General features: G+C 34.1%; 3 protein-coding genes across 3 annotated transcripts; all 3 read left to right on the top strand.

Annotated features, from left to right (window-relative positions):
* The first annotated feature begins 5129 nt into the window (after positions 1-5129).
* Positions 5130-7404, top strand: apom (apolipoprotein M). The gene is made up of 7 exons (XM_083548188.1): positions 5130-5315; positions 5667-5806; positions 6238-6314; positions 6444-6548; positions 6761-6862; positions 7056-7088; positions 7226-7404. The coding sequence occupies exons 1-6, from the start codon at positions 5211-5213 to the stop codon at positions 7082-7084; spliced, it is 558 nt and encodes a 185-aa protein (XP_083404314.1). The 5' UTR covers positions 5130-5210; the 3' UTR covers positions 7085-7088; positions 7226-7404.
* A 2861-nt stretch (positions 7405-10265) lies between these two features.
* On the top strand, positions 10266-15040 carry lta (lymphotoxin alpha (TNF superfamily, member 1)). The gene is made up of 6 exons (XM_083549197.1): positions 10266-10369; positions 11318-11428; positions 11544-11577; positions 11707-11733; positions 12215-12256; positions 14002-15040. Exons 2-6 carry the CDS (start codon positions 11324-11326, stop codon positions 14361-14363), a joined length of 570 nt encoding a protein of 189 aa, XP_083405323.1. The 5' UTR covers positions 10266-10369; positions 11318-11323; the 3' UTR covers positions 14364-15040.
* A 10197-nt stretch (positions 15041-25237) lies between these two features.
* Positions 25238-27308, top strand: tnfb (tumor necrosis factor b (TNF superfamily, member 2)). Its single transcript, XM_083548540.1, has 4 exons — positions 25238-25539; positions 25647-25698; positions 25804-25872; positions 26350-27308. The coding sequence occupies exons 1-4, from the start codon at positions 25369-25371 to the stop codon at positions 26796-26798; spliced, it is 741 nt and encodes a 246-aa protein (XP_083404666.1). The 5' UTR covers positions 25238-25368; the 3' UTR covers positions 26799-27308.
* Positions 27309-27665: the final 357 nt, after the last annotated feature.

The raw sequence follows: 27665 nt of genomic DNA, 5'->3' as shown, positions 1-27665 counted from the left end.
TCTAAATGTGAACATAGGTCCAGGTGAATTCTAAATGTGTGATCATGTGAAAAGGTTGGGTGGTCCTGATGGTCGTAAGATGTACATTGACACATGCAAAATCTTTCAGAAGATATATATATATATATATGAGATGAGATGGTCAGGTGTCTACATACTTTAGACCATAAGGTGTATTTGATAGCTTATAATGCTGCTTATCTAAAAGCTTACCAGGTCATCACAACTAAGTGCTGTTAAGGTGACCTTCCAATGTGACTGTAGTAAATAATTAATCTGTATTTTTTTTTTTACATTTACAATTTAGATTAAAAAAGAAAGGGTAGACATGTTAACTGCAATATTTAAGAAAAAATACATTTCTATATTCTCATTGGTTGATAGCTCAATTGTTTGATATAAATCAATCCATTGATTATTGTTGATTTATATTGTATCGAAATTTATATATTTAATTTTTTTACTATATAATTTACATTTCAACACCTCTCAAAGTGTTGATGAATTTATTTTTTCCAGCCATTTTTGTATTTTTTGTTAAGCTAAAATAAAAGATCCATAAAGCCTACATCTTCTAACTCATAATGCAATTCTATTTGCATTTATATATGGTTTTTATTTATAATGTTTCATACAGTTCAATACAGATGTTTTAGTAATTTGCAGAATTACAGCTGTGCAGGTTTACCTACATTCTCCATTGCGTCATTCTAGAGTAAAAGTCAAACCCTAGAAAAAGGCTGAAGTGATATAATGGTGATCCAAATTTCACTCACATGCTGCAAACCAACCGAAAAAACACCAGACTAATTTTTAAAGAACATTTGGGTTGAATGTTCAAACTTAAAATGATTTTGTTTGTTTGTATTGGCATGTATACTGCATATATTAGAATTCAATATGTATTGTTAGGTCTGGACCCTTTCAAATATAATATTTTATATATTTATTATATAATACTGCAGTGCACTTTTTGATTTTTTTACATCATGCATGAAAGCATGGCTATAAAATGGCAAAACACCAAGAAAACAATATGAGCAAAAATTGTCCATATTGTCTAACCCTTTAATACTTTGTTTATAAAAAAAAAACCTAATTAAAACATATTTTATATTATTTTCATAAAACTGTGTTGCTTTTGCAGTTGTTTAATATCTGTGAGAGCAAAGAATTTTGGTGATTTTGTTTTAACAATAGATCAAATGTTTAAACAGTAGGCCATAGATAATGAGATCCTCCTGTACTGATATGTACCAGTGAAGGGCAGCGTCTGTATCATGCAAAAAGCGCAGTATTTAAGTCAAAAGCATGATGTAAACCTTCTTTTCTCCAAGGTTTTTCTTTATTTTTATTCATTTTAAAATTGTGCATTAAGACTGAGGACATCCAAACTATAAAAGAACACGTATGGAATTATGTTGTAAACAAAAACGTGTTAAACAGCACAGAACATGTTTTATATTTTCAAGTGTCCAAAGTAGCTACATTTAGCTTCGATGACAGCTATGTTTTCTATGACCACTAGTTCAACAGTAAAAGACCTGGGAGTTGTTTTAGACAGCAACTTATCTTTTAATAATCATATCAACCAAGTTACAAAAACAGCCTTCTTTCACCTTAGAAATATTTCTAAGCTAAAAAATATGTTATCTATATTCGATGCAGAGAAGCTCGTCCATGCGTCCATGACCTCCAGAATAGACTACTGTAATGCATTACTAGCTGGATGTTCTGCATCATTAATAAACAAGCTTCAGTTAGTTCAGAATGCGGCAGCAAGAGTTCTTACAAGGTCAAGAAAATATGATCATATAACCCCAATCTTATCGTCCCTACATTGGCTTCCTGTTAAGTTTCGAATAGACTTCAAACTACTACTTCTTACTTATAAAACACTAAATGGTTTGGCTCCCATGTATCTATCCAGTCTTTTAACATGCTACATTATCAACTTGTGCTGTTAATATCATGAACAGCAGCTACGCTAATTCCTCTCCACAGCTTATCTTGACTGTCGATTTCTGTAAAGCTGCTTTGAGACGATGTCTGTTGTGAAAAGCGCTATAGAAATAAACTTGACTTGACTTGACTTGACTATGAAAGAATGGTTTCTAATTCAAAGGTGTGTCTTGTCATGAGTTAACTAGTGACATTTCTTGCTCTCTTAATGTGCTTTAGACCATCAGTTGTCTTGTGCAGAGGAAAGGGTGTACTGTACAAATTCATATTATGGCAAGAAACAATCAGTTACGTTAAGAAAAACAGACTGTCTATCATTATAAAATGAAGGTCAGTCAATCTCTCCAAAACCATCAAACACTATGAGGAAACAGGCTCTCATGAGGACCACCCCAGGAAAGCAAGACCAAGCTTTACCTCTGTAGATACGTTTATTAGAAATACCAGCCACAGAAAATCTCAATTTACAAAAATGCTTTTCAGAAATATTTAAATTCAGTTCAGAGGAGACTGCACCAGTCAGGCAAAGGAACTATACATTCTGAACAACAACAAGAAGCAGAGAAGGCTTGCTTGGTCCAAGAAACACAAAGTATGAAATTAGATCAGTGGAAACCAGTCCTTTATAGAGATTTATAGTTTTAACTTCTGACTTTGTTATATGTACGGACGGTTCCTGAATATGTGGTTCCCACATATGAGGTGTGATCGTGTGGGGTGCTTTGCTGGTGGCACTGTTGGTGATTTAGTCAAAAATTGAGAGCATGCAACCAACATGGATACTTTTTTGCAGCAAAAAGCCATCCTATCCTATTTGCATTTATTGGGACTGTAATTTATTTTCCAACAGGACAATGACCCCAAACAAACCTATGTTATGTAAGAGGTATTTGTTCAAGAAGGAGGGGCATAGACTGCTGGATTAGATGACCTGGCCTCCACAATCACCTGATCTAAATCCAGTTGTGATGGTTTGGACCAGAAAGTGAAGGAAAAGCACTCAACAGCTCTGGGAACTCCTCAAGATTGTAAGGTGACTACCTCATGAGGCTGAGTGAGAGAATGCCAAATGTGTGCAAAGCTTTCATCAAAGCCAAAGGTGGCTGTTTTGAACAATCAAAAATATAAAATATATTCTGGGGTATTTAACATGTTTTTGTTTTCTACATAATTCCATACATGAGCTTTCATGGATTGGATAGCTTTATTATTAATGTACTATGTTGAAAATAAAAAATTAAGAAAAAAACATCCAAACTTTTGACTACATGTGTATGTATGTAAATACACCAATCAGCTATAACTTTAAAACCTCTGACAGTTGACACAAAACCATTGATTATCTTGTTACAATAAAACCTGTCAGAGCGTGAAATATATTAGGGACTATGTGATATGTGAACAGTCACTTGTTGGACACATAAGGATTTAAGAAACCTTGACAACATATAGGCGGTTCTTTGACATGTACTTTACCCAGAGGTGGGAAGTAACAAAGTACAAATTCTAATTGTTACATTTTCAAAACAGGCTCATTACTTTAATTTTAATCCATTACTATGGTGAAATGTTACAATTTATTCTTTTTACTTTGCGCTGATTTTAGACCATCAACCTATTTTCTGACATTGCGTGGCTTTTTCAATCCACTGGTGCATCATTTCCTGGTTATCACACACCACAGATGTAGACTAGTTTACGAAGTTCACAATGAGCAGGCAGAAGGCAACTAGAAGTTTGGAGTTAAAGTGGATGGGACAGAGGGAGTCAGTGATGTAAACATGACTGAGAACAGAGAGATTCCTGATCACATGATCACATTGCTCTGCTTGTGTTCTATATGGTGGATGTTCAGCCTGGATACATTCATCAAGTAACAAAATTTGAAATTCATTTTGTAAATTCATTTTGAAATTCACCTTCAGCGCAACATACATTTATTCACGATGTCCTTTTTTTTACTCAGATATAAAATAAATAATAAAATAAAATAAATATTTTTAATCAGTTAACATTTGATTTACTGATGCGGCAAGATTTAAAGGGTCTTCTGCTAACATCTTGGTGTCTTTCTTTTCTTCTTTCTCTCTGTCTCTATCTCACTGGAAATTCTGCTGGTACTTTGATTTGGACCCATGACCCTTTTGTTTGCTAACATGTGGCTAACAAATCAAAGTCTCAAGTTCTAAGATTGCAAAAATGAATTTGATTCCAATTTATTTTTTTATTTAGTATTCACCGATTCTAATGATCCAGCAATGGTGATCAGCATTTCACTCACATAGTGCAGGTTGTATTATGTATATATAAATCCCCACCAAAAAAATCTGATAATAATTATTTACTAAAGTTAACAATTATTGGATTATTAGCTCATTGTTTGCACAGTATTTTGGCACATTTCTAGCAGAGTCAGCTTTAACTTATTCAGCCATTTCTGCTACAGTACTTAAAGTTCAAGTGATACAGTATTTTTGTAGGTACCAAGAATACCACACAAGACTTGCTGTTCTAGAGATGCTCTCACTACTAGCATTTGACCCTTTATTGAAGTCTACCAGGTCTTAACACTTGCCCAATTTTTAGCTTCCAACACATAAACTATAAACTTGACAGACTAACCTATTATGGGCTGCCATTATAATGAGATAATCAATAAATTTTTATGTATCTGTTGTTTTTATGTTGTGTCTGAGTGATGTATTATCAGTCTATGGATTGGTCATAATCAGAGTAGCAGACATCAAAGCAAAACTTCAGCTAAAACGAATTACCTGTTACCTGCAATGTTTGCAAACTGATTACTTCATGTTTGTAATTCTCAAAACCAACATGCCCTGTTTAAATTTCCCAATCGTATTGACGGAATATAGTCAATATTGATAATTTATTTAATCAGGAAAAAACCCAAAGCACAAAACTGCTTAGTTTTCAACAGAAAAAAAAAACTATAATATTCTAAGTATGATTGTGTACACTAGAGCAATATAACAGACTTGTTCGCCTTCATACATATATGTTTTAGAGATATTACTGCATAATAAGTTATAACCTTAAGTAAGTAATCTAATGATGGCCTGCTGATAGAGCCTGAGAATTTTAAGGGTTAAATGGTTACAGGCATTATCCCTTGAGGTGGTTGAACTCTCAAACATATTTAAAGTCATGGTGATCTCAAACACTGTGTCAGTCAGCACAGATCACCGTATCTGTTTTGAATGTACAAGAATTGTCTCTGAGCTGAAGATATGGTTTTAATTACATTATTAGCTTTAATTTATGCAGTGGCACAAGTTCTGGTGCCATGCCTTCCTCCAGCTCCCCTGTCCAGTAAAGTCCTATCTACTGACAAGGTAAGAAATTATGTCTGTTTTTGACCAATATTGATTCAGATTATAGTCTGATGAAGTAAGCATATACTAAAATTAAGGTACACGGTTAAAATTTCTTTAATGCTACAATAATTTTGATAAATAATAGCAACATCTAAACACACGAGGCGGATGGCAAATGTGAAAATCTCCTTATATTGCGTGTTCTTATAGAACTCCATTTAAAGACGTAAATATATATTTAACTGCAGGTCATTTTTTGATTCCTATTTTTTCCTAGTCCTCAGGCCGAATATAATTACTTATTTATTTAAATATTTGTATTTGCATTTACAAACTATATAGTTGATTCTTGTGTTCTTTCCAATTCAGTATTTAGGAAAGTGGTATTACATTGGAGTGGCTTCATGGAAAGATGAGGACATTGATAGCTATAAGTCAGTGGATAATTCAGTTGCTGTACTGAAAAAAGGTGAAAACAACACTCTGATTATGGCTGCAGCTTTGCAACAGTAAGTAGCAAACAACTAAGCCATGTTTGGCAAGGATTTGGCCTATTTCTGAAGAAAGATTTTGAAAGAAGTGATGGCGTGTTGATTAATGTTCTGAACTAATGGCCAACATTTTCAGCACTATTATTTGAGACAGATTATCCTTGTCCTGTGTTTCAAATGTAATTCACTTTGGATTTACAACATAATGCACTAACCAAATAAATAAAGGTAAAAAAGTAAAACGGCTGTTCTCTGTGGTACACGGCTCGAACTGAACACTTAAATGCTAACATTTGTCCTTTAAGTCACTACATTGATTTAGTTTACTGCACTGGTCCTGGATAATTATTATTCGTATTATTCTAATGTATGTTTGAAATGTGTTCACGTATAGTGAAACAACAATCAGCGCTATCAGGCTCTTACTGAATGAAACTGTGATATTGCAGGAATGATCAGTGCTACAACATGGCCTGGACTTACCAAGCTTACCCTAATTTCGGTCCACTCATGATAGAGGGCGGAGGTAAGATTTTAGATGCATTTTTTTGTGTATTAAACAGAATCAGGAAGTGATTTTTCTGTTTGTGTGTGTCGTATTGCTATCGCTTGAAAACTCATTCTTACTCTTATTCTACTCATCCACTTGTAATAGAAAAATTTGGCTTGTTCTTTGATGGAGAATGGATTAAATGCTCCTCCTGCCTTATTGTTGCCAAATTCCATCCCAACACTGACTATTTAAGAGTGATGTTATTTGGTGAGTGAGTTTAAATTAACTCTTATTTTCTTACAAAAATATGGAATTTTAGATATTACCCTAGTATGTGTAACTGCTTAATCTGAATCAAATAAGACTGTATTTTGGCATTATAAAGATAGTGATCAATTTTTTATACATTTATATATTTATTTATTGCATCAAATCCTTTTTGATGCAAGGATAAAACCATGGTTGTGTTGTCGTTACAGCACGCAGCGAGAATACATCGGACGACCTGGTGAACAAGTTTAAGTCAGAAATGAAATGCGGTGATATTATCGATAAGTTTGTGATATCTCCACGGACAAAAGGTGTGTGAAACTTTCTTTTGAATATAACTGCTATTGTTGAAGTTCCACTTGTGGTTCCAAATCAGTGCAGATTACAAAGAATAGAGAAATGCACCTATTAAAAAAATTGCCAGTACGGTATCATGTACTATGCCATCCCTATATGTTAAATGGACATTTCCATGTCTGTCTCAAAATCTGCTTCATGTTGCAGAGTTCTGTCAACTGGAAGGAACTAGTTAAGCAGGTAATAAGATAATGTCTAATAACAGCAGTATGTCTGATCAGTACCTAAAAATGTATTTTATTCAGTTTGTTGAAATTTGTCCTTAGGTAATACATTTTCATAAGAAACTAACATATTAATTCATATCAATTTCACAGTGATGACAACTATTACTGCAATAAGGGCTCACCTATGATGACTACACTATACACAAGATAGAGATCCCCTGCAGGAGAAACACAGCTGTCTACACTTAATTAGTTTAATCATTTAGATCTGTCGGATATACAGTATATGCCTTTGTACATTTGTCAAATAAAATGTTTGATTTTGTGGTCATTTTCCAGACCTTCTTTAATATGTCCAATTTCTGATATCTGATTTGTAAAATCAAATCCATCAGAGTTTGGACCTTGTTTAATACTCTAAATTCAATTTATCAGCTGATTACAAATATACTTTAAAAACTTGCAAACCTTGTGAGCATCAAAAATCATATGTATACAATGAAAAAATATTCTGATAATTCTCACTTTCATCTCAGATCAACTGACAATTTTGCATTATAGATACACCCAAAAAAAGGGCTTAGGTTGGACTTGAGTGTCTCGGGCAGAATATAATGAGTAGTAAAGACCTGCTGTGATTTGAAATATAGGATCATATTTATTGCTATTTTAAAAATGAAATAAGTTGGGCTATACAAAGTATTTTATCCTAGGATCTTATTGATGGCATAATTAGAATGTCCCAGTGGAAAAATATTACAGTCAATGTAAAGTAAATAAGGATATGTATTCATGGTTGTTGTTTTTTTTTATGTGTGTCTAGAATGCTCTACTCTACTGCTTTACTGTGCTTTCTCTGAATGCCAAACAAGATAAAAAAAAGGATTTCTGGATAATTTATATAATGATTGAATAATATATTCTTCTAATTTTAGTTTCTTCATCAAATAAAAAAGAAAAAATAATAAATAAAATCAAATAAAAAAAATCTAATAATCCACTTCATTCACATGTATTACACTTGCTAATGTTTCCATACACTAATGTGTTTATAAGAGTCAGCAAATATGACCAACTCATATGAAAATTATAACTAGAGGGTATTTGTTTAAGTATTTAACACTGTCACTGAAATGCTGCAAGAATCTGCAGTCTGATCTAAAAAGAATTCAGCCCCAGTCTTGATTCGGTCTGTCTATGACCATTTGTGGTGCTGTTGAGCTCACTTCCACAAAAATCCCAGATGAAAATAATGTTTGTTAACAGCTTTTAGCAATGCTAACAGTAGCATTTGTAATGCTTTAGACTATATAGCTCTATCACACAGTCAAACAGGTTGTGACAAAAAGTAGGCCAAATACAAAGTGGGGAATTTCAGACATTTCTTGATTGTGTCGGTAACCACAAAACGACTGTCACTGTACTTGTTCTGTGGATATGAATGGAAAAGCAATGGTGTTTCTAATTATCACTGCTTTTATGTTTCTCATTCCATCTGTTTCACTTTCTGTTTCCCTTCCATACAAATGCTTACAGAAAGCTATTTGCTGGTCTTTGTGCCAACCTGGGAAAATATTCTCACAGCAAAAGAGTTTCCCACACAAGCACTTTCTACCCACATGCAATTTTTTGTTTTCACCCTTTCTCTGAACTTTGTTCTTCCTCCTTCTGCTGATTGTTTGGTCTATAAAAGACAATGTTATGTCTTTGCTTAGGAAATAGTTTGACTGATGTTTAGAACACACACACACACACACACACACACACACACACACACACACACACACACACACACACACACATATATATATATATATAGGTGAGTTGAGTTACATGTTACATGCTTATAAAATAACTTTGTATTTAACAACTGAAAATTACACAGACTTTTCACAGAATTTGGGAAAAGGAGAAAAGCAGCTATGTAACTAGACACTTGAATCACTTCTGCATTTAATATCACCTGCAGAAATTGAAGTAATTTATTGGTGTTTATGACTACTTTAAAGATTACATGATTAAGGGACAGCACCCCTTTGTATATGTGTGTGTTTATAATTTGTGGGTGGGGTATGTTATTGTGTGGGTGTCGCTGCGTTTTTGAAGGGAAGTACAAGTGGCTTACCTGGGGTTGTCCCATTAGTGAACTGTACTGAGTTTGTCCATGATATCATCCAAAAAAAGAAAAAGAAAATTAATAAACATTAAAATTAGCACTATCACTTAACCAGCATGTGAAAATCCATTGTTTTTTTTTACCCACCCCATATATGTATATGTGTGTGTATATATATATATATATATATATATATATATATATATATATATATATATATATATATATATATATATATATATATATATACTGTATACACATATACATATATATATGGGGTGGGTAAAAAAACAATGGATTTCCACATGTTGGTTAAGTGATATATATATATATATATATATATATATATATATATATATATATATATATATATATACACACACACACACACACACACACACACACACACACACACACACACACACACACACACACACACACACAATTGGACTTTAAAAAAGATCTTCTTGCAAAGTCCGGCCAAATGTATATATTTTTTGTGAAACAGAAATGACCAAAGCCATTACAAAAGCAATGACACAACCAATGTAGTAACTAAATAAAGAAATGTGATAAACCTAAAACAAACGTTTCTAATGTCTGGGCATGCAAACCTTTGCACTATATACTCAACCAACATGATCTGTTTCAATACATGTGTCAAAGTTACAGTGGATCTGTGAAAATCCCAGGACCACTGGGTGTGAGGCAGGAATACACCATGAATGGAAGCTGCCAGTACATCAATACAAAGCATTGTTCAGATTATTATAGTTTGTTGTTTGATTACTGTTGTTGTTGTTGTTGTTGTTTAAACACATTTTAAAAGTGATAGAAACAAATACATGTAATCAAAGGTGCACTGAATCTTAAACAGTTTAAAGATACAGTACTTTGACATTAGACAGTTAATAGAATAAAAGCTAATGAATTTGTTCTGCATCTGGTTTCAATCTGCATCAAGGTTTCATGTGACCTACTAGCCCAGAGAACAAATAACTTTCTGAGGTGAAAGTCTACAAGAAGATGATGTCCAAGATGATTGAGTTTACTTTCCAACCACAATGTGAGTGAATCTCTGCATAAAGAGACCAAAGAAGGGGAAATCCTGTGGGCAGAGTTGATGTAGGTGACTGGAACAAACACATAGAGGTTCATTAGTCTTTACACTACATGAGGTGAGTACAGTTGATCTCTCATCTGATTCATACTTATATTCATATACCAAATTATTCAGCAGTTTAACTAACAGGAGTAATATTAGTATTAGCATTTCTGCTACTTCTGGGACAGGCTTATTAATAGGTATATTTATTGATGCCAGAAATGTTAATAAATTCACCTTTTAGATAAGTCTATGATTCTTTATTCTGAATTGATGATTGCATACAGAGAAACTGTCAATAAGAAATTATTATATGAAGGTGTGTGGCATAAATTAAGTACAGTTCAAGAATGATTGAAATATGATGAATTGTATTGATGCATTATTGAAATGTGTGTGTGTGTGTGTGTGTGTGTGTGTGTGTGTGTTTGAGACAAATGTACTATATCTGATATGCACACATACATGTACACCTCAGATATAGTACATTCGTCTGAAGCACACACATATGTTTGTAAGATATGAGAGAGAGGGGTAGGGATCAAAAGTATAAGATCTAATTAGCAGTCATGCTCCATGCTTGCTTTCTTGTCTGCTTCCTATTTATTTCTTGTTTTCAGAACTGTGTGGGATGAAATTGGATATGACACCCACATAGTAAAAAGAAAATCAGACTTTGAGAAGATCTTTGAGACATAGAAACTGTACTACATGTCAAGTTGTTGTGCTGTGTAATTCACTGTAGGCTGTTTCACTCACCTGTGGGTGAATTCTCTGTGTGGGTTAAAGGGGAAAACACCTTGTAAAGGTGAAAACCCACTATGTTTTGTCACATAACTCAGCACTGTTTCAGCACCACTTCATAGCACACGCACATATACGCCACATAAGTGCTGAGCATGTCACAGTCTGGCCACCACATAATCCTTACATTTCTTTACTGAGAAGCTCCATTTCATGTTGAGTTCATTTTGATTGTGTGGCATTTCTGTTAACCAGCATTTCTCTTTGATACTTTCAGTAAGAAATGGACAACCCAAACTACAAGTTCAGCTTCTTGGTCAGCTGGTGTTTCCTATTATCCATCTCCATTGTGGTTATGGTAACAGTGATTGCTAAAGGGAGCACCCGGGTACATCTCAAATCAAAATATTTGTTTATCTATAAGCTAAACTCATCACAGTATGAAAAAGGACTGTATTATTTAAAGCAACATCTAATTTTTACAAATATTTTTTCACCTACAGAAAGAAACACCGAAAGAAGAAAAGAATGCCACAGGTAGGCTTAATTATTTGATATATTTATTTTATTTTATTGCTGTAGTTTAAAGTTATGTCTAAGATGATACATAAACCACACTAAATTGATTTTAAACTTGTGTTAAATAATTCATTATCTTTTGTTCAGGTGGTGGTAAATATGCATATTCTAAAGGTAAGAAATGTCATGTCACAGCTATATTTGAAAAGCAAATACATCCATGCGAAACATTTGCAAATCGCAGTCACTTGTATAATGTAATCAACCCATTTGTTTTCACTCTTGTGTTCAGATGTCTGTTAATACTAACAGTGACATAAATACAAACTCCTAAATAGATCATGACCCACTTCTATGAACAACTGCTTAGCAAACAGTTTTCAAGTAGCCAAACATATATTTAAGTCAGGGGAGAAGCATGGAATTCTTTATTCTTTAAGGTTTACATAGTAATTGTAAGCAATTGCATATGTATACGAATTGAAGACCCAGAGGGATGTCTTGATTACAAAAATCCATATATTTTATATATGCTAGCCAACTATATATATATATATATATATATATATATATATATATATATATATATAAAACTATATTAGATCGTGAATGCTTCTGATTGCTTACTAAGTGTAAAAATGTTCTTTGTTTTAAGGTTATGAGCAGAAATCAGTAGATTACATCCATCTGGTATGGGGTAAGAAACATGCCTATTTCCCTTTCCCACTCTCAATGAAACAAAACCCAAAAAGGGACTTTCAGGAGGCAGATGATCTAATATATATTTTTCACTTTTGCTTTGTTTTATTGGGGAAGTGTCACTCGTGCTTTTAAGTATGGACTAACTACTGGTCGGTTGATGTTTGAACACTTTAAAACGCTATATGCTTCTTGAATTCACCTACTGCAGGCATTAATCATCAACATATCAGTACAGAACTTAGTCATGCTAAACAAATATAAGCTTTACAGTATTCTCATGTTAAGACTGAAAGCACTTGCGATTTTGGAACCTCCTACTCAGTGACCAACCACAAAAGTCTCAGACTTTTTTTTTTTTCCTTTCCACTGTTAGCTATCATGTATTCTCTGTATTAGCTAATGTTTAAAATCTGCAAACAAACAGACAACTTTATTAACTTATCAATAATTAAAAAAAAATGTAACCAGGGGAAAATTCACCTCTAAAATCGTAGGTGATTTATGAATAACCATGGAAAAGGAGATAACTGTGGGGAGGTGGTCTAATATCCGTTGCTCTTCAAAAGTGGGTGTTCGTACGTCTGAATGTGGTTACGATTATAGCTAGGGCCTACACATTTCGGAACAAATTATCTGACCGAAATCTAACATACGTTGGTTCCAACAGTATGCTTTTTGCATCTCCCTGTACCGCCAACACTTTAACTACGCACTAAAGAAGACCTGCGTTCCTCCGCATAATCTTTCATACATGTGAATTATAGACTCGTCTTTCATTTATTATATTTATTTTAGTATCTTCATACAAAAAATCAGCAAGATTTAAGTGAGCTCTTGCTAATCATTATTGTAAAATATTTGACAGCATATCAAGGCACTAACTGGTCTGGGAAATCCCTTTACATGAGTTGGACTTTTACTATACAGTATATATATAGTTCTGAAACTAAAGATTTTAATTCTGCACACATCTTAACCACAGTTTCCATCATTTTAAAATCTAAAGAATAATTTCAATTCCACCCAAAAGCCCCTTATAAAAATATAAACAAGCTAATCTATGTATAGAAACAAAACGATTGGTACTGCCAAACTTGAAAGTGTTCTTTGTATGGACTGGGAACCCAGTGTTTTTGTCATTTTCATTTTCAACATCATTAATCTTTGAGTTTAACTTGCCTGAGGTAAAGTAAACTCACTGCATATAAACACCAGCCTTATAAATATCTCTTCACTCAACTGATCTCTGTTAATGCTAAAATACGTGGGAAAATTATTGCTTATTCATTCTGGAAGTTTTCTTTGCTTGGCTAAATTTCTTGTTATTTATTAAAACTTTTTGTGTCATTTCAATGTAAAACATTTTCGTTTTTATCTAGAGCATGATAGTAATGAAAACGATGCTAGTGATAATGATCATAGTGTGAGAAAACCACACTTAGATAGTATTTTTGTAAGTCGCTCTGGACAGAAGTGTTTGCTAAATGCCATATATGTAAATGTAGGAAGGTTTCAGACATCTTGACTTTGAACATGATCTTTGTAGGCAGACCATCAGGCAAGTTTAAGCAGAAGTTCGAATGAAAACATTTCCACATGGTTTTGTTTTATCAAAGTAGATATGCAAATGCATACTATGTTTAGTTCAGCAGTGTTTACAATTTCAGCTTTCTGAAAGATTTATTTGTAGAATCATTGGTATTTAATGAGTATGTTTTTGCTCTGTTTTTTCTGATAAAGCAGGAAACGACAAATCACCATGGAAACAGAGCACTTCATGTTTCTGCGCTAACACCTCCCTCCACCTGCAAAATGACTCTGTCATTATTAAAACCGGAGGATTTTACCACACCTATGCCCAGGTCACCTTCATGAGCAGTGGGGAGCATGAGGGGACAGTGACTTTGGTTGCAAATGAGAAAATGCCTGGCAAAGTACCTCGTAAATTGAGCGAAGCTGAGCATAGATATGGCACCGTGTCTATGTCAGGGGTGTTTCGCCTGAGACATGGTGACAGCGTGAAACTAAACATCTCACATTCTGTGTTCTTCTCAAAGGATGCTTCCAAAACATACTGGGGCCTCCTTCTACTTAAGCAGTAGAATAAATAAATAGTCTCTAATCCTTGGTTTTGTAATGATGAATCCGTCAGAGCTACTGCCTCTGAGACTTTAGCAACACTCTAGTTGTCTGTTCTAGTAAGACTCGAGTAAACTCTTTATATCATGTGCCTTCTGTGTTTAATGCTAGAATGGTCAGTTATAATGAGAGTTTAACAAGGTAAAGATCTTATTGACCTGTAAGCTATTAGATGCTAGAACCAGAGGTCAAACTGGTATTCAGGAAATATATTTAATAATGAAAATGGCAGAGACTGAAGTTTGTGGACCAAAATGTGCAGGTTCCAGTAATTTAATCATCCAAAATAAAATTATGATGTCATCATAACACATCTCTGTATTGAATTGTCTTCTAAAATAAGACATTATGGTTATTATTATCATTATTCATTTTATTTTTGTTAGTTTTGTTTAAACAATTGGAAACATTGACTGTTCTCAGCCCTTAGTCGTAATGTAAATTCTTCACTGAGTGCCGTTTTAAAATTTTGTTTCGCTTTTAAGAAATGACTAAATGCTTTGTTAGGAATCATGTTGTTATGTATTCTAAAGATGTTTATGATAAATTGTAAATGATAAATTGGTTATTTATAAGACTTATTTAAATTAATTGATGTTTCTTATATTTACTAAAGCCACTTTCTTTAACAGCTGTGAAATACTGTGTTAGTCTATATTCTACTTGGCAATAAAGCTCTTAAGAAATATATAAAAGTATCCGAACTTTTTTCCCTAATTAAACACTATCAAGGTCTATGTCTATGCTACTACATATTCTCAACACACGATGGCGCTCCTTAATCATAAGCAACACCTTAGCCCTTCTCAGTAGCCAGCAATCTAAATAAATGGCTGGTACATAAATGGTTACTTTTACACTAGATCGCCTCGTCTATTACGCATGCAGGTGCATTCATATTAATGGGATTAAGTTTTTATATATCACATAAATAACCAAATCATCAGATTTTTAGACTTTTCATAAATATTTCTATCACATAAATAAGATTTATCAGGAGGTGCTTTATGGGTAGATCATCAAAAATGTTGACTCTTTAAAAAATGCTATAAAGTAATATAATATAATATAATATAATATAATATAATATAATATAATGTAATGTAATGTAATGTAATGTAATGTAATGTAATGTAATATAATGAAGCCAGAATAGAACTAAATAGTTTAATTTGTGGAAGAGTTGAATTTGTGGAACCACTGAATTAGTGACTTTTTAATTATTATAATTTTTTTTGCAATCATAATCATATTTACTGTTAATCCAAAATGGGTCTTTGTGCTCTACATGCTCTGCTATATGTCTGAACATATTAGAAGCAGGAAGTCCAAATTTGGTATATACATGAGGTCAGGGAAGCATTTGACACGTAAACGCTAAGAATAGCCCAAACCACCTACATTTCATTGGTTTTCATACTCCTGTTTAAACAGACAACTGTAAATCCAAATGCTTTATCGTCCTTGATTTGGCTTCAAAAAAGCTTTTTCTGCTCATGATACTGGTTACGGAAAAGATTCCCCAGCCTGGGGACTGGGACAGGTCTAGGGATTTTCTTTTTAGTAAAGAAATTATTTGTTTAGTGTGTAAAATAAAGGGAAATTGTTGTTTCCCTGATGAAAATAAGATCTTCACCATGTTAATGATCCTAAAATGATTGTGTCCACCCATACAGTAAAAACAGAACCAGTAAAAGCATGCTGAAGGTTGAGTTTGCCTACTTAAAAACCAAAGTGTGGGGGATCAGAAACTCTTACTGTGTGTCATCGAGATACTTAATGTAATGTTTAAGGCATTTCTTTGACATTTTGTTCCTTGTTTGTTTGTGTTTGCTTTGTCATTTCCTGTGAGCTAGTGGTTTTAATGTGCATATACACAGGAAACTGAGCACCACTGCTTGACTCTGCACATTACACTACATAGCAAGGCAATGTCTTCTAAACCTTCTCAGTGTGTGTGAATCACTCTGCTGGCCTTTGTTGGGGTGCAGGTCTGTGCACGATTCTTTAGCCTTTGATTTTGCAAAAAGGTATTTCAAAACTGACTGCAGTATTTAGAAAACCTTTACCATAAAAAGTCCCGCATCGCAAACTAAACCTATATTTATAAAAAAAAAAATCGCTTAACATTAGAGCCATAATCATTCATGCTGGGATCAGTTTATAACTAGAAAGAATAATAACTGACCTGACAATTTATTCATGTGCAAGTGTCTATGTTTTTTTGTTTTTATATATATATATATATATATATATATATATATATATATATATATATATATATATATATATATATATATATATATATATATATATATATATATATATATATGTTAAATATAAACTACAATGAAACATATACTATTTGAAATTAAGCATAGCCACAAATTTTATACTACTTTACTTTTTACTACAGTAAAGTAAAGTAAAATACTACAGTAAGTGCAGTAGTAAGTGGATTTGATATATTTCTAAATATAAAAAATATGTATAATGTGAAACAAGGAACAAAAAACTAAAACAGTCTATATCATACCAATGTGGATTATTGACTTATAACAACAAACCCCATCATGATTTACTTCTTATTAAATCAAATAATAATAAATTTAAGCCCAAAATACCAAATGATATCTACAGTAAAACGTTTTAATAGTAGTTACAAATGACCTCCACTTTTGCCTCTTTATTAAAAATAAATACGACTAAAATCAGCAACCCCATCACAGCCTCCACTTCGAGATATTTTATTTTACTTTGATCTCAAATAACCTCATAGCATTAAAGAAAACAGAGCTGTTGTCTATTTAGTACAACATAGCCTACACATATGTGTAAAAAGGTGTTTGCCATATGTAGAATAGTTTGAGGTGGTGGAAAGGCTTGCTAATGTCACCAGGAGATGCAGCTAAAATCCCCTATATAGGGGTAATGGAGAACAATCTCGGAAAGGAAGGAAGCAGGGATGGTTTCAGTGTACAAAGCTGAAACGGAAAGATGCTGTGTAGGTTAAAGCACACTTTTTTGCAAAGAGGTGTGGGCCAGACAAAGAGGCTAAACAGAGAAGAGGGCAGGAAAGGTGTTAAGAATGAGGAATCCACATAGTTAGTAAGCTTCAGACTCTGTAACCACATCAATATAACCTCAAATCCTACCTGTATTCCTGTTACAGAATAACTGCTTATCCTCCAAACATCTTACCATGCATTATTTCCATGTTTATGTCAATTTGTTTGATGCACAATGATGAATGAGTCATCCGACATTTAAATAAATGACATTTGCACAATTTGGAGGTGTACTTAGCATATTTTCTTTTAAATAGTTTCGAATAATGCTTTATTATGCTTAAAAATAGGCTTTTGACCGGCACAAAAGCTTGGGTCACTCCGGTGCTGTGTTTTTTTCACTGATTACCAGTCAAGTGTAGGATTGATTTTAAAACGTTGTTATTAGTTTTTAAATCGATACACAATTTGTCCCCAAATTATATCTGCAATTTCTTGGGGTCTTACACATCGGGTAGGTCACTAAGATCAATATATCATTCTCTGTTGGCTGTTTCTCAGTGTAAAAAGAAGTAAAAAAGGTAATTGCGCTTTTTCAGTGGCAAGTCCTAAACTGTGGAACTTAGAGTTTTTAGGTCTCAGTTGATGACACATTTTGCGAAGCACTTCAACAAATTTTCATTAAAATGTGCTGTATAAATATATAGAAGTTGAAGTTGAAAAATAAGGAAATTAAAAGAACTTCACAGATATGACAGCATTTTACTATAAACATTAAAGCAATCAGATGGAGACACTTCATGTTAGATCACTTCCTTTCAAAGAATAAACACACATTAGCCCTTTAGTCTTAAACTGAAACAGACGTCAGGCTGCTATATTAAAGTGATATGCCTGAGAATCTATATATACATATGTTAGCAAGGCATAAAATCCCAAAGATATTATAAAACCTAACAAATAGGTACATATATGGGAAAGATTTTGCATGTCGGCGACATGTTTCTAGTGTTTACAACAGGAAAAATGAAACACCGGTCTTTGTGGTAACATACATCATTTCCTTTCTTAATATAATTAACTCTTATTAGTTCAGAGATCTACATTAGAATGTGAGCAAAGATTTATGAATAAACCAAACAAAAAATTATTAGATTTATATTGTAATATTAATTAGCACTGATTAAATACCCTGGTTAATTTGTTAATTTACAGAAGAATCAATAAAGCATTTTTTTTCAACAATACCTGATATAAAATGCTTTATTGATTCTTCTGTAAATTAACAAATTAACCAGGGTAGCCATCATGGAGTTTGTAGGGGTTTTATTCTTTTTTAAACGTGTCCTTATTCTTCCACTAAACATCCCTTGTGTCATGTGAAGAAACAGCTTAACTTTATAGGACAGAAACAGTTATTGTGTGTATCAAGTGAAGAGAAACTTGAAGACGTTGTTGAAAAAAAGTGTTGACTTTTAACATCCTTGTTAACAAAAAATAACATTTTGGGAAACTTAAAGCGTTATTCAGAAGCGTCCACCATTGAATACACCTTTTTCAATGTTACTAGTTTTTTGACTGCACATTTTCAAATCTGTGTATTTTTAAATAGAAAACTAAAAAGTTAAAGAAAATAATCAACACTGTTATAGGCCAAATTTTCAGAAATGGGAAAATGGTATTTCCCTTGGCATGTCCCTGCTGTAGACCAGTGGTAATGTCCATTACCGAACAGGTTTAAACAGGGAAGTGTAATTGATGCTTGTATGACCACAATTCAGGCTAATGGTTCCAAAAGTCACTAAATACTGAGGGGAACAAAAAACATTTAGCATATTCACTTTCATGGAAAGCTACAATAGACTGGTTGAGTAAGAAGACAACACGAAGAAACCCCAAATTCAACCAAAAAATCACTCCATAGTACTCTGGTCACCAGCACATGTACACATCAATTCCTCCATGTTTTTTTAACTGATATTTCGGAATCACTAGCAAAAACTCCTAGCAGAAAAGTTGTAATCACAGAGACACCATGGCTGACACTTACACTTTCAGTGTAGATGGGGACTTGCCACAGACCCTGAAGTTAAGTCCTCACAGGTCATCCCACTCGCTATAGAGAATAACAATATAAACAATTTGTATAAATGGGTTCACCAGTGGAGCTGCTTATGCAAAGCTTGACAAGTGAAACAAACTCAATATATGAATTTCACATTTTCCAAATAAACTAGAAACTAGTTTTGGGACAAAACTTGAGGTGTTATGTCACACCATGGATATGTCAGTTTCATGATTTGAGAACTGATACTGACCTCTACTGAGTTCTGAGACCTTTCAGACAGCAGAATCCCTGGAACACAGATCAGATCTCACAGGGTTGATAATGGCAAAGATGTGCTTTATACTTGTCGCATGTACATTACAGCACAGAAAACTTTTTTCTTTGTGTATCCCAGCAATGTTAGGAAGCTGGGGTCAGAGCACAGGGTCAGCCATGATACATCATCCCTGGAGCAAAGAGGGTTAAGTTCCTTGCTCAAGGGCCCAAAAGTGGCAGCTTGGAAATTCTCTTGTTCAACAACCCAGAGCCTTCACCTCTAAAACAGTTGAGTTGCACATGGCAACAAGATAAGACTTGTGTTGTAATGCTCTGTGTTGGGGTAATTTGAGTAAAGTCTCAAACTGCTCTATATTTAGATAAATGAATTTTCTTTTGCTGAATACAGATTTTTTTTAAGTTTCTGATTGACATGACTTATGTAAATTAATACATGTAAGTATAAATAAAAGCATTTTTAAATGTGTAGAGGATGTTACATCTAACAAACTAAGAAACACACGGTGTATGTCATGTGTCTATTTTTATTTATCTGTTGCTACTTCTCCATTCCTAAAGCCTCTTTTTTATTATCTATGTTTATAAAAGGCAAAACTCTTCTCACATAAGCACCATTGTAAAAGAACTTACCTGGCTTTTGGTTGTAGTCTGGATTTTAAACAGGGCGTAGTGGGTGGCTTTCAATTCCTAAACATTTTCATGAAAGCTTCAAGAAAAAGAAAACGTCGTTTCCACTAGATTTGCACCAGATTTGAGTAAAATGTGAACTAAAATGTGTGTATGACACAAAAGTAAAAAGAAAATGTGTTTAATTCTTGCTGACTTGTGACTCTTTTTCATTTATTTATGAAAACAATATTTATGTTAAAACTATTAAAAGATTAATATTTGTCTTTTTTTGTCCAAAAAAGTGTATATATACATTTATGTTGAGTATATGACAATTCACATTTAGCATTTAATTATTTATGTAAAAAATAGGCGAATACGTTTTTTTTGTACTTGTGCGTGTGCGTTCAACATGATAATTTAAAATGCCAAATTAATACATCGGTTTCTTTTTACATGAAGGTAATTTATCAAGCTAATTGGAACAGGACTTTCTAGGAAGGATTTTCTGCTTAACAAATACCAAACCACTGGAGGATAAAAAGGTTATAAAGCAGGTCATGTTGTGACATTCAGGACCTGGCAAAAATCCTAAAACCTCAATAGGGTGCGGTTATAAGCTAAAGCTGGTGATCTAATAGGTTGAAACATCTACCCGTCACTATCAGTGGGACAATCTGAAAAACAAAACAAACAAGCCAGTTCCTAATCTACTTCAGCAGCCAACCTCAGCTGGTGGAGCAAGTGGCAATACTCTATATGGCATTTTATCATAAACACCATACACCAATATATATTTTACCAGATATTCAGACGTATACAGAGGGATGTACAGTAGCCAGTAGTGTCGTGACCGTTATTTCTGCATTGTATACGTATCACCATGTGCATGGAAAAAAGAGTGTGAGTGAATGAGGAATAGAAAGTGAGAAAGGGAAACAGAAACAAATAAAAAGCACACAAATATTCTGTGATATTTAGAAAATGAATTCCAATGTCTCAAAAGAGAGAAAGAAAGAGAAAGGGGAGAGAGGGGGAGGGGGTGGGGAGACAGAGAGCGAGAGAGAGAGAGTGAGAGAGAGAGAGAGAGAGAGAGAGAGAGAGAGAGAGAGAGAGAGAGAGAGAGAGAGAGAGAGAGAGAGAGAGAGCAAGAAGGAAATAAGGAGAGTAGGGGGGGCTGGGTGAAGTTATTGGAATCTCCACTGGAAAGCGCCTGTGACTGTATGGTCACATGTCCGGAAGTTGCATCATGAACTAAAAAGTGAAACTCGTACTGTATTTTAAATAAATCTCCAGTTTGACATGTTTAAATTAATCACTTAAATAATTCATAGGGTGTGTATTACACTTGCACCATATATAAACTTTTTTATGTTTGCTGAGACTGTTCAATCTCAGTACGTGGGAGGAAGGGACTCTCCAGCTCATGTGAGGGATTGCCTCACCCAGGGAATGAAAGCCATCGAGCGTATGACACTTGGCATTCAGCCAAGACATTGCAAAAAAACAATGAGTCTTAGTTCTTGCTAATGTTTTTCAATTTTGGTATCAGGTACACCTGTAACGATATTTTTGCTTGATTTGTAATAATTAATAAGCATTTGCAACTATACAAGCAAAACCATTAACAAAGTTTGTTTTTTGTCAGTTGGACGTAGTCAACCAATAAAATCCCTTTGCATGATAAAATAAAAATAAATGTATAAAAAAAAAAAAAATTGGCAAAATTCTAAATTTCAGGGGGTAATTACAAACTTACAAACCGAATCATAAAAATACAAACAGAGGCCCAACATTATTCCAACAACATTAATAAACCTTTAGACATTTTATTAATGAACCTTTTTTAAAGTAGAAATTTGGTATTACAAACGCACAAAATGCATCCATTCACTATTCATTTAGTTTTTTGCCATTTATAGACAAATGATAATTTAACAGTTTTATTGTCCAGTACCCACTTTACCCATCTTTTTGAAAATGAGCATTTCCTTTGTTTCAGGAATTGTTTTGCTTGTTAAAGAGAACTAAATCATTATCTGTATAATAGAAGCATTATATTCAATTCATTATAATCAATCAAAACTCAATAATAGCACTTCTGACAGTCCAAGGTTGCATCACTGCACAAAGTAGGTGAGGTAATTGCACACAGTATACACAAGGAAGAAGACAGTGATTACTAAACCTGTTCCCAATGAATTTCTCAAGGAGTTATTTCCTGCACAATTCTGTCTAAGCATGTAGGTGGATCAGGTTGGTTTCGGGTGGGAAAAAGGGTGGAAACTCGAGGGGTACACAAGTTGTTGTTCAATGCTTGTTGATGTTGTGCACTCAACAGTCATTTAATTAATCAAAATTTAGTGATGATGACATAAAACACAACATAAAAGTTGTCCCTTATTGTTTCGAATTCAGCCTTGAGTACCCTATTAAGCTTAGCTATAGCAGATGATCTGTGATCACTAGCTTCATTTTCTACCATATTGTTGGTCCATTTTAGTGTTGGTCCAAAAATGTGCTTAGAAAGCAAAACTGGAGCAGAAATAACTCCAGCAGAATGATACAGTATAAGTTTGCTATTATGCTATAAAAAAAAAAAAAAAGAAAAAAACCCACACTATTTAGCCAGCAAAATAAACCCACAGTCATCAATTCTCTTAATTTCAGACATATAATTTTTTTAATGGTTGAGTTGTTTGTTTAGGATTCACACCACTGTTCTATTAAAAGACCTGAATACAGTTTAAAGTGTTGCTATTCTGATCCTTTTCAACCAGTCGTAACTTGCAAGTGCCATTTTGACGTCACGTCAGTTAATCATGAATGAATGTACTTTATTGTCAGGAAAAGAACCACAAGAACATAAGAAGCCGGAAAGTCTGTTTCCTGTCCTATAGCAAAATTATATTGAAAGATTCTTGTCTTTTGCAGGGAGCAATATTGTGTTTTTTCTTTTATTTTAGATAATCATTCGATAACACTAGTGATGAGAGCACATGGAAGATAACATAAGAATAAGAGTGCACATTGTTTTAGTTTACTGAGATTTTCTCACAGAGCCGGTGTAGTTAGCTTAGACAAAGACCCTCTTGTCTATATGGTAACATACCTTTGTTCTGACCCTGGCGTAACGTCTGAAGATTTTGTTTCGCCAGCTTGAGTTCTACTATAGTAATGGAAAACTGATGCATGAATGTACAGGCTTTGGTATGTCAGGGTTGTTTTTAGATATAGGGTAGCAAATGAGGGGGGCAAAAGCACTCTAAGAAATGGTATCCTAAGTGGAGGACTACATGATGCTAGAAATAGAGCTAAATATGATTCCCTTTATTTTTACGATTTGCATAGAAGTAAAAAACATTTTATTATGATTTAGAATCTGATTTGGGTCGACAATTATGGCGGCTGTGTTAAGTTGCCAGCTGCCACCCGTGGCCATGTACCGGATTGCTGGTCATAATTTTTGACCTAATTAGAAGACCCGTTTTTCACAATTCAGTCATTGGCAATTCCTACTCTATAATTACACAATATTTATCAGCTGGGGAGACATTCTCAAAATGAGTGTGGTTTTAAATTACCTAGAATATGATATCAGTATGAATTATCATGCATTGCAAGAAACCACAGACACATGGCTATGATAATTTGTATTAAGGTTTAATATTTAAACTTCTAAGTGTTTTTGTAGGTTTAAGCTTCAGGTTTAATCCACTTTTACCACTTGGTTAAATTTAATTTAATTGCTTTTTCTGGTAATCAATGTATTATTAAAAGCCAACCTATAAGAATTATTGGGTTTAAAGTCATTCTTTTGTTAATCATTATAAAGTATACCAAATCCTTGAATTGCAATTTATAACTTGTTACTTACTAATTTAAGGCTTAAGGATATACACTATATTGCCAAAAGTATTGGGTCACCCGACCTTTCCTGCTATACGTGGTTCTTTTCCAAACTGTTACCACAAAGCTGGAGGCACTTAGTTGTAAAGGACGTCTTTAGATGTGCTGTAATACAATTTTCCCTTTACTTGAACTTGGAAACCCAAATCTGTTCCAAAGTGGGCTTCTTGAAGATCTGTTTTACATTCTTTGGAGAGGAAGATCTAGAGTGGCCTGCTATAGAGCACTGATCTCATCCCTACTAAACACCTTTGGGATGAATTGGACCACTGACTGCATCTCAGGCCTCCTCACCTACACCAGTACCTGCCTTTCGTAATACTCTTATGGCTGATAAACACAAATATCCATAAGCCCACTCCACAGTCTAGTGAAACAGCTTCCCAGAAGAGTTTAAGGAATTATAAGATTAAATTGGGACTAACTGTGGAATGCAATGCTCAAAAATCACATACTTACTTAGTACCAGGTGACCCAATACTATAAACTTTTGGCAATATAGTGTATTTCCGGTAATAAATGCCTTTCTACTCAGGACTATAGGTTATGAGGTTACATTTCTCTTTATATACGTTGTTTACACAGTCAATTGTAGAATGAAACTCCATAAATGTAATGCTTGATATATTCAATACATTTATCAAAAAAATGTTAATGATGTCCAATGTCTTGGAACTTCTTTGTTAGTTTAATAATGGCATGATAGTTAATTGACTGTCCTTACCAAACCTGTTTGTTAGCAAACATCTGTGTCTCTCATACGGGGTGTGAATGTGAGTGTAAGCGCGCGTGTGTGCGCGTGTGAGTGTGTGAGTGAGTGTGTGTGTGTGTGTGTGTGGGAGGGGAGGAGGTTGTGAGAGTGTTGGTGTGCCTGTAAGCAAAATTGTTCTTTCCCTTTTCAGACCAACTTCTGCTCCCCTGACATCACTGGACTTTCCCCGTCTTTCTCATATATATTAGTGAATCTTTCTCCATGAACACATTCAGTGCACCATATCTCCCTTTAGATATAACCAAGGACAGGTCTCGGGTCCATCTAAAGTGTGGCATCATTATAATAAACTACACTGAAAGTGATATTAGCAAGCCAGTTACAGGATGGAGAACAAGTTCACAGCAGCCGACCTAGAAGCCGCATTGGGAGATGTTTACCAATCTACCGTGGAACCTGTGAAGTCGCCCAGATCTTGGACATGGACGATAGTTGGTGTTATGGTCTTCCTTTCGCTCTGTGGTGTGGCATCTCTCTGTTTTGCATGGCACTTCACGGTAAGCCTGAAGCTACATTAGCAGTTTTTAATACAGCTGAGAGATTTGCAAGTGAGATGAGATAAAGGGGGACAAAGAGTAAAGTTCTTTTGATGTTCTTTCCACAGAATAAGCATCAAGGTGAGCTTTCCTTGAAGCTGCAAAGCACCACAGACACAGGTAAGACACAAGAAATGATGAATCAAAACACCATAAATGGCTCAGGCATAGGCTTCTGACATATATGGGCTAAAAAGTTTAACAAAGCCTCTCTCTGTTTTCTAGACACATTAGGGCAACAGAAAATGCTATCTCAGATCGCAAAGAGTACAAAGGCAGCCATTCACCTCCATGGTAAGTTACTATACCTATTTGTCACTTTCCTTTGTTAGGTAAAGTAAAAATATGTGGTGGATGCTCTGATAGCAAAAGTGGTAGCATTGAAAGCGGAAGTGATAGCAAGTGTTCAGTAACATGCAATACAATTGTGCACATTAACTAAGATTCAGATGAAAATGTCAATGTGACGTCCTAGCCATAAGTCACTCTGAATAAAAAAGGTTCAACCAAAATCTTATATATAGATAACTATATCTTTTTACATGCTAAATAGCTCATTTCATGCTCTGAATGTCCTCAAATGTTAGAAGTAAATGGTAGAGGTTGACAGAGAACAATCTTCTAGTATTATAGAAAGGCTTGTATATAAAATGTTTGTAGTTTCATCAAGACAATGAATCTTTGATCTTGCCGAAGACAGAAAGCATTTAAAGAATAGGGGAGTGTTCATTTATGCTGCTTGTTTTTAAAAAAATCCCCCCCTTATTCCAGCTTCAGATAAGGATCGTGAGAATCATTCTCCACGCTGGGTGAGTGGAGTGGACCAGTCCTTTACTAAAGGAGGTCTCAAGCTGGAAAACAACTACATCCTCATTCCCCATGATGGCCTGTACTTTGTCTACAGCCAGGCATCTTTTGACATCTTGTGCAAGTCAAGTGAGGACGATCATGACAGTAGCAAGACACATCTGAGCTACAGTGTTCGGTGGTCATCCCTCACATCACCGTCCTCTAATAAAAGGTTTCTGCTCAGTGGATTCAAAACCGTGTGCCAAACTAAAATGGAGGAGCAAATGAATGGACTTCCTGTCTATGAGTCTATCTATCTTGGTGCTGTCTTTCAACTTTATAAGGGGGACAAACTGTCAACAGTGACCAACCATTTTGCTGACATCAACGAGCACAGTTCCAAAACCTTTTTTGGTGTGTTTGAGCTGTGAGAACATCATGGTTCCTTGCGGAGAGAAGGATACTTGCTGACTAATATGAAAACAGATTGTTTTATGTTAAAACGTTTGACGTATTTCTTAAAGTGATTCGTGAAAAATAATCATATGAGGAATGGCAAACCGCTAACTTTGTAAATGGTAAAATTGTAATTGTGATACAGTGTATCAAAGTTTTCCATTGTTCTTGCTGAGACATATTACATAAAAAAGGTTACTGAACTAAGACACAGGAGAGCACTACTCCTCCGTACTCTTCTTAGACCAGCATGTTAAGCTTTTATTTTAATAGTGAAAAACTGTAGCTCACTACAGAAACTACTTATGTCCAAAACTAATGTTCTAACGAATGCACTTTTTTGGTTAAGTGTTTTAACTGAATCAAAACAGGCATTTTGGATTTATTGTTGTATTTTATTATTGTATTGTATTTATTCATTTACATTTATATATATTTATTATTGTTTGTGTATTTATTTAATGGATGTAATAAAAAACGGCTTTTAATTTGATGAAACTGACGCATTTTGTTTGATCTATTACAACTCTATAGGATAATTACAAAAGATATACACGAGAAAACAATGAAAAACTGTTCATTGTTTACTTATAAATAACTTGAATAATGGATGTCAGAGAGCCAGTGTTCATGTATATTTTTTAACTAAAGCTCTAAACATCCCTTCAGATATGGAGGTTCTTTTTCAGAGACAAGAAAGTGTGGTTATAATTCACTTATATGGTCAACATAGCGGGTATTAAACTTGGAAGTACCTTAGTTTCAGACTGATGACTTTTGGATACATCTTTAGTGAAGCGAGTAGAAATGTTTCCCTTTGTTGCTTCAGTATCAAAACCTTG

Source organism: Silurus aristotelis (assembly GCF_946808225.1).
Source record: "Silurus aristotelis genome assembly, chromosome: 8".
Lineage (NCBI taxonomy): Eukaryota > Metazoa > Chordata > Actinopteri > Siluriformes > Siluridae > Silurus > Silurus aristotelis.
The sequence above is the reverse complement of the archived record's forward strand: the minus strand, read 5'-3'. Positions and strand labels throughout refer to the sequence as shown.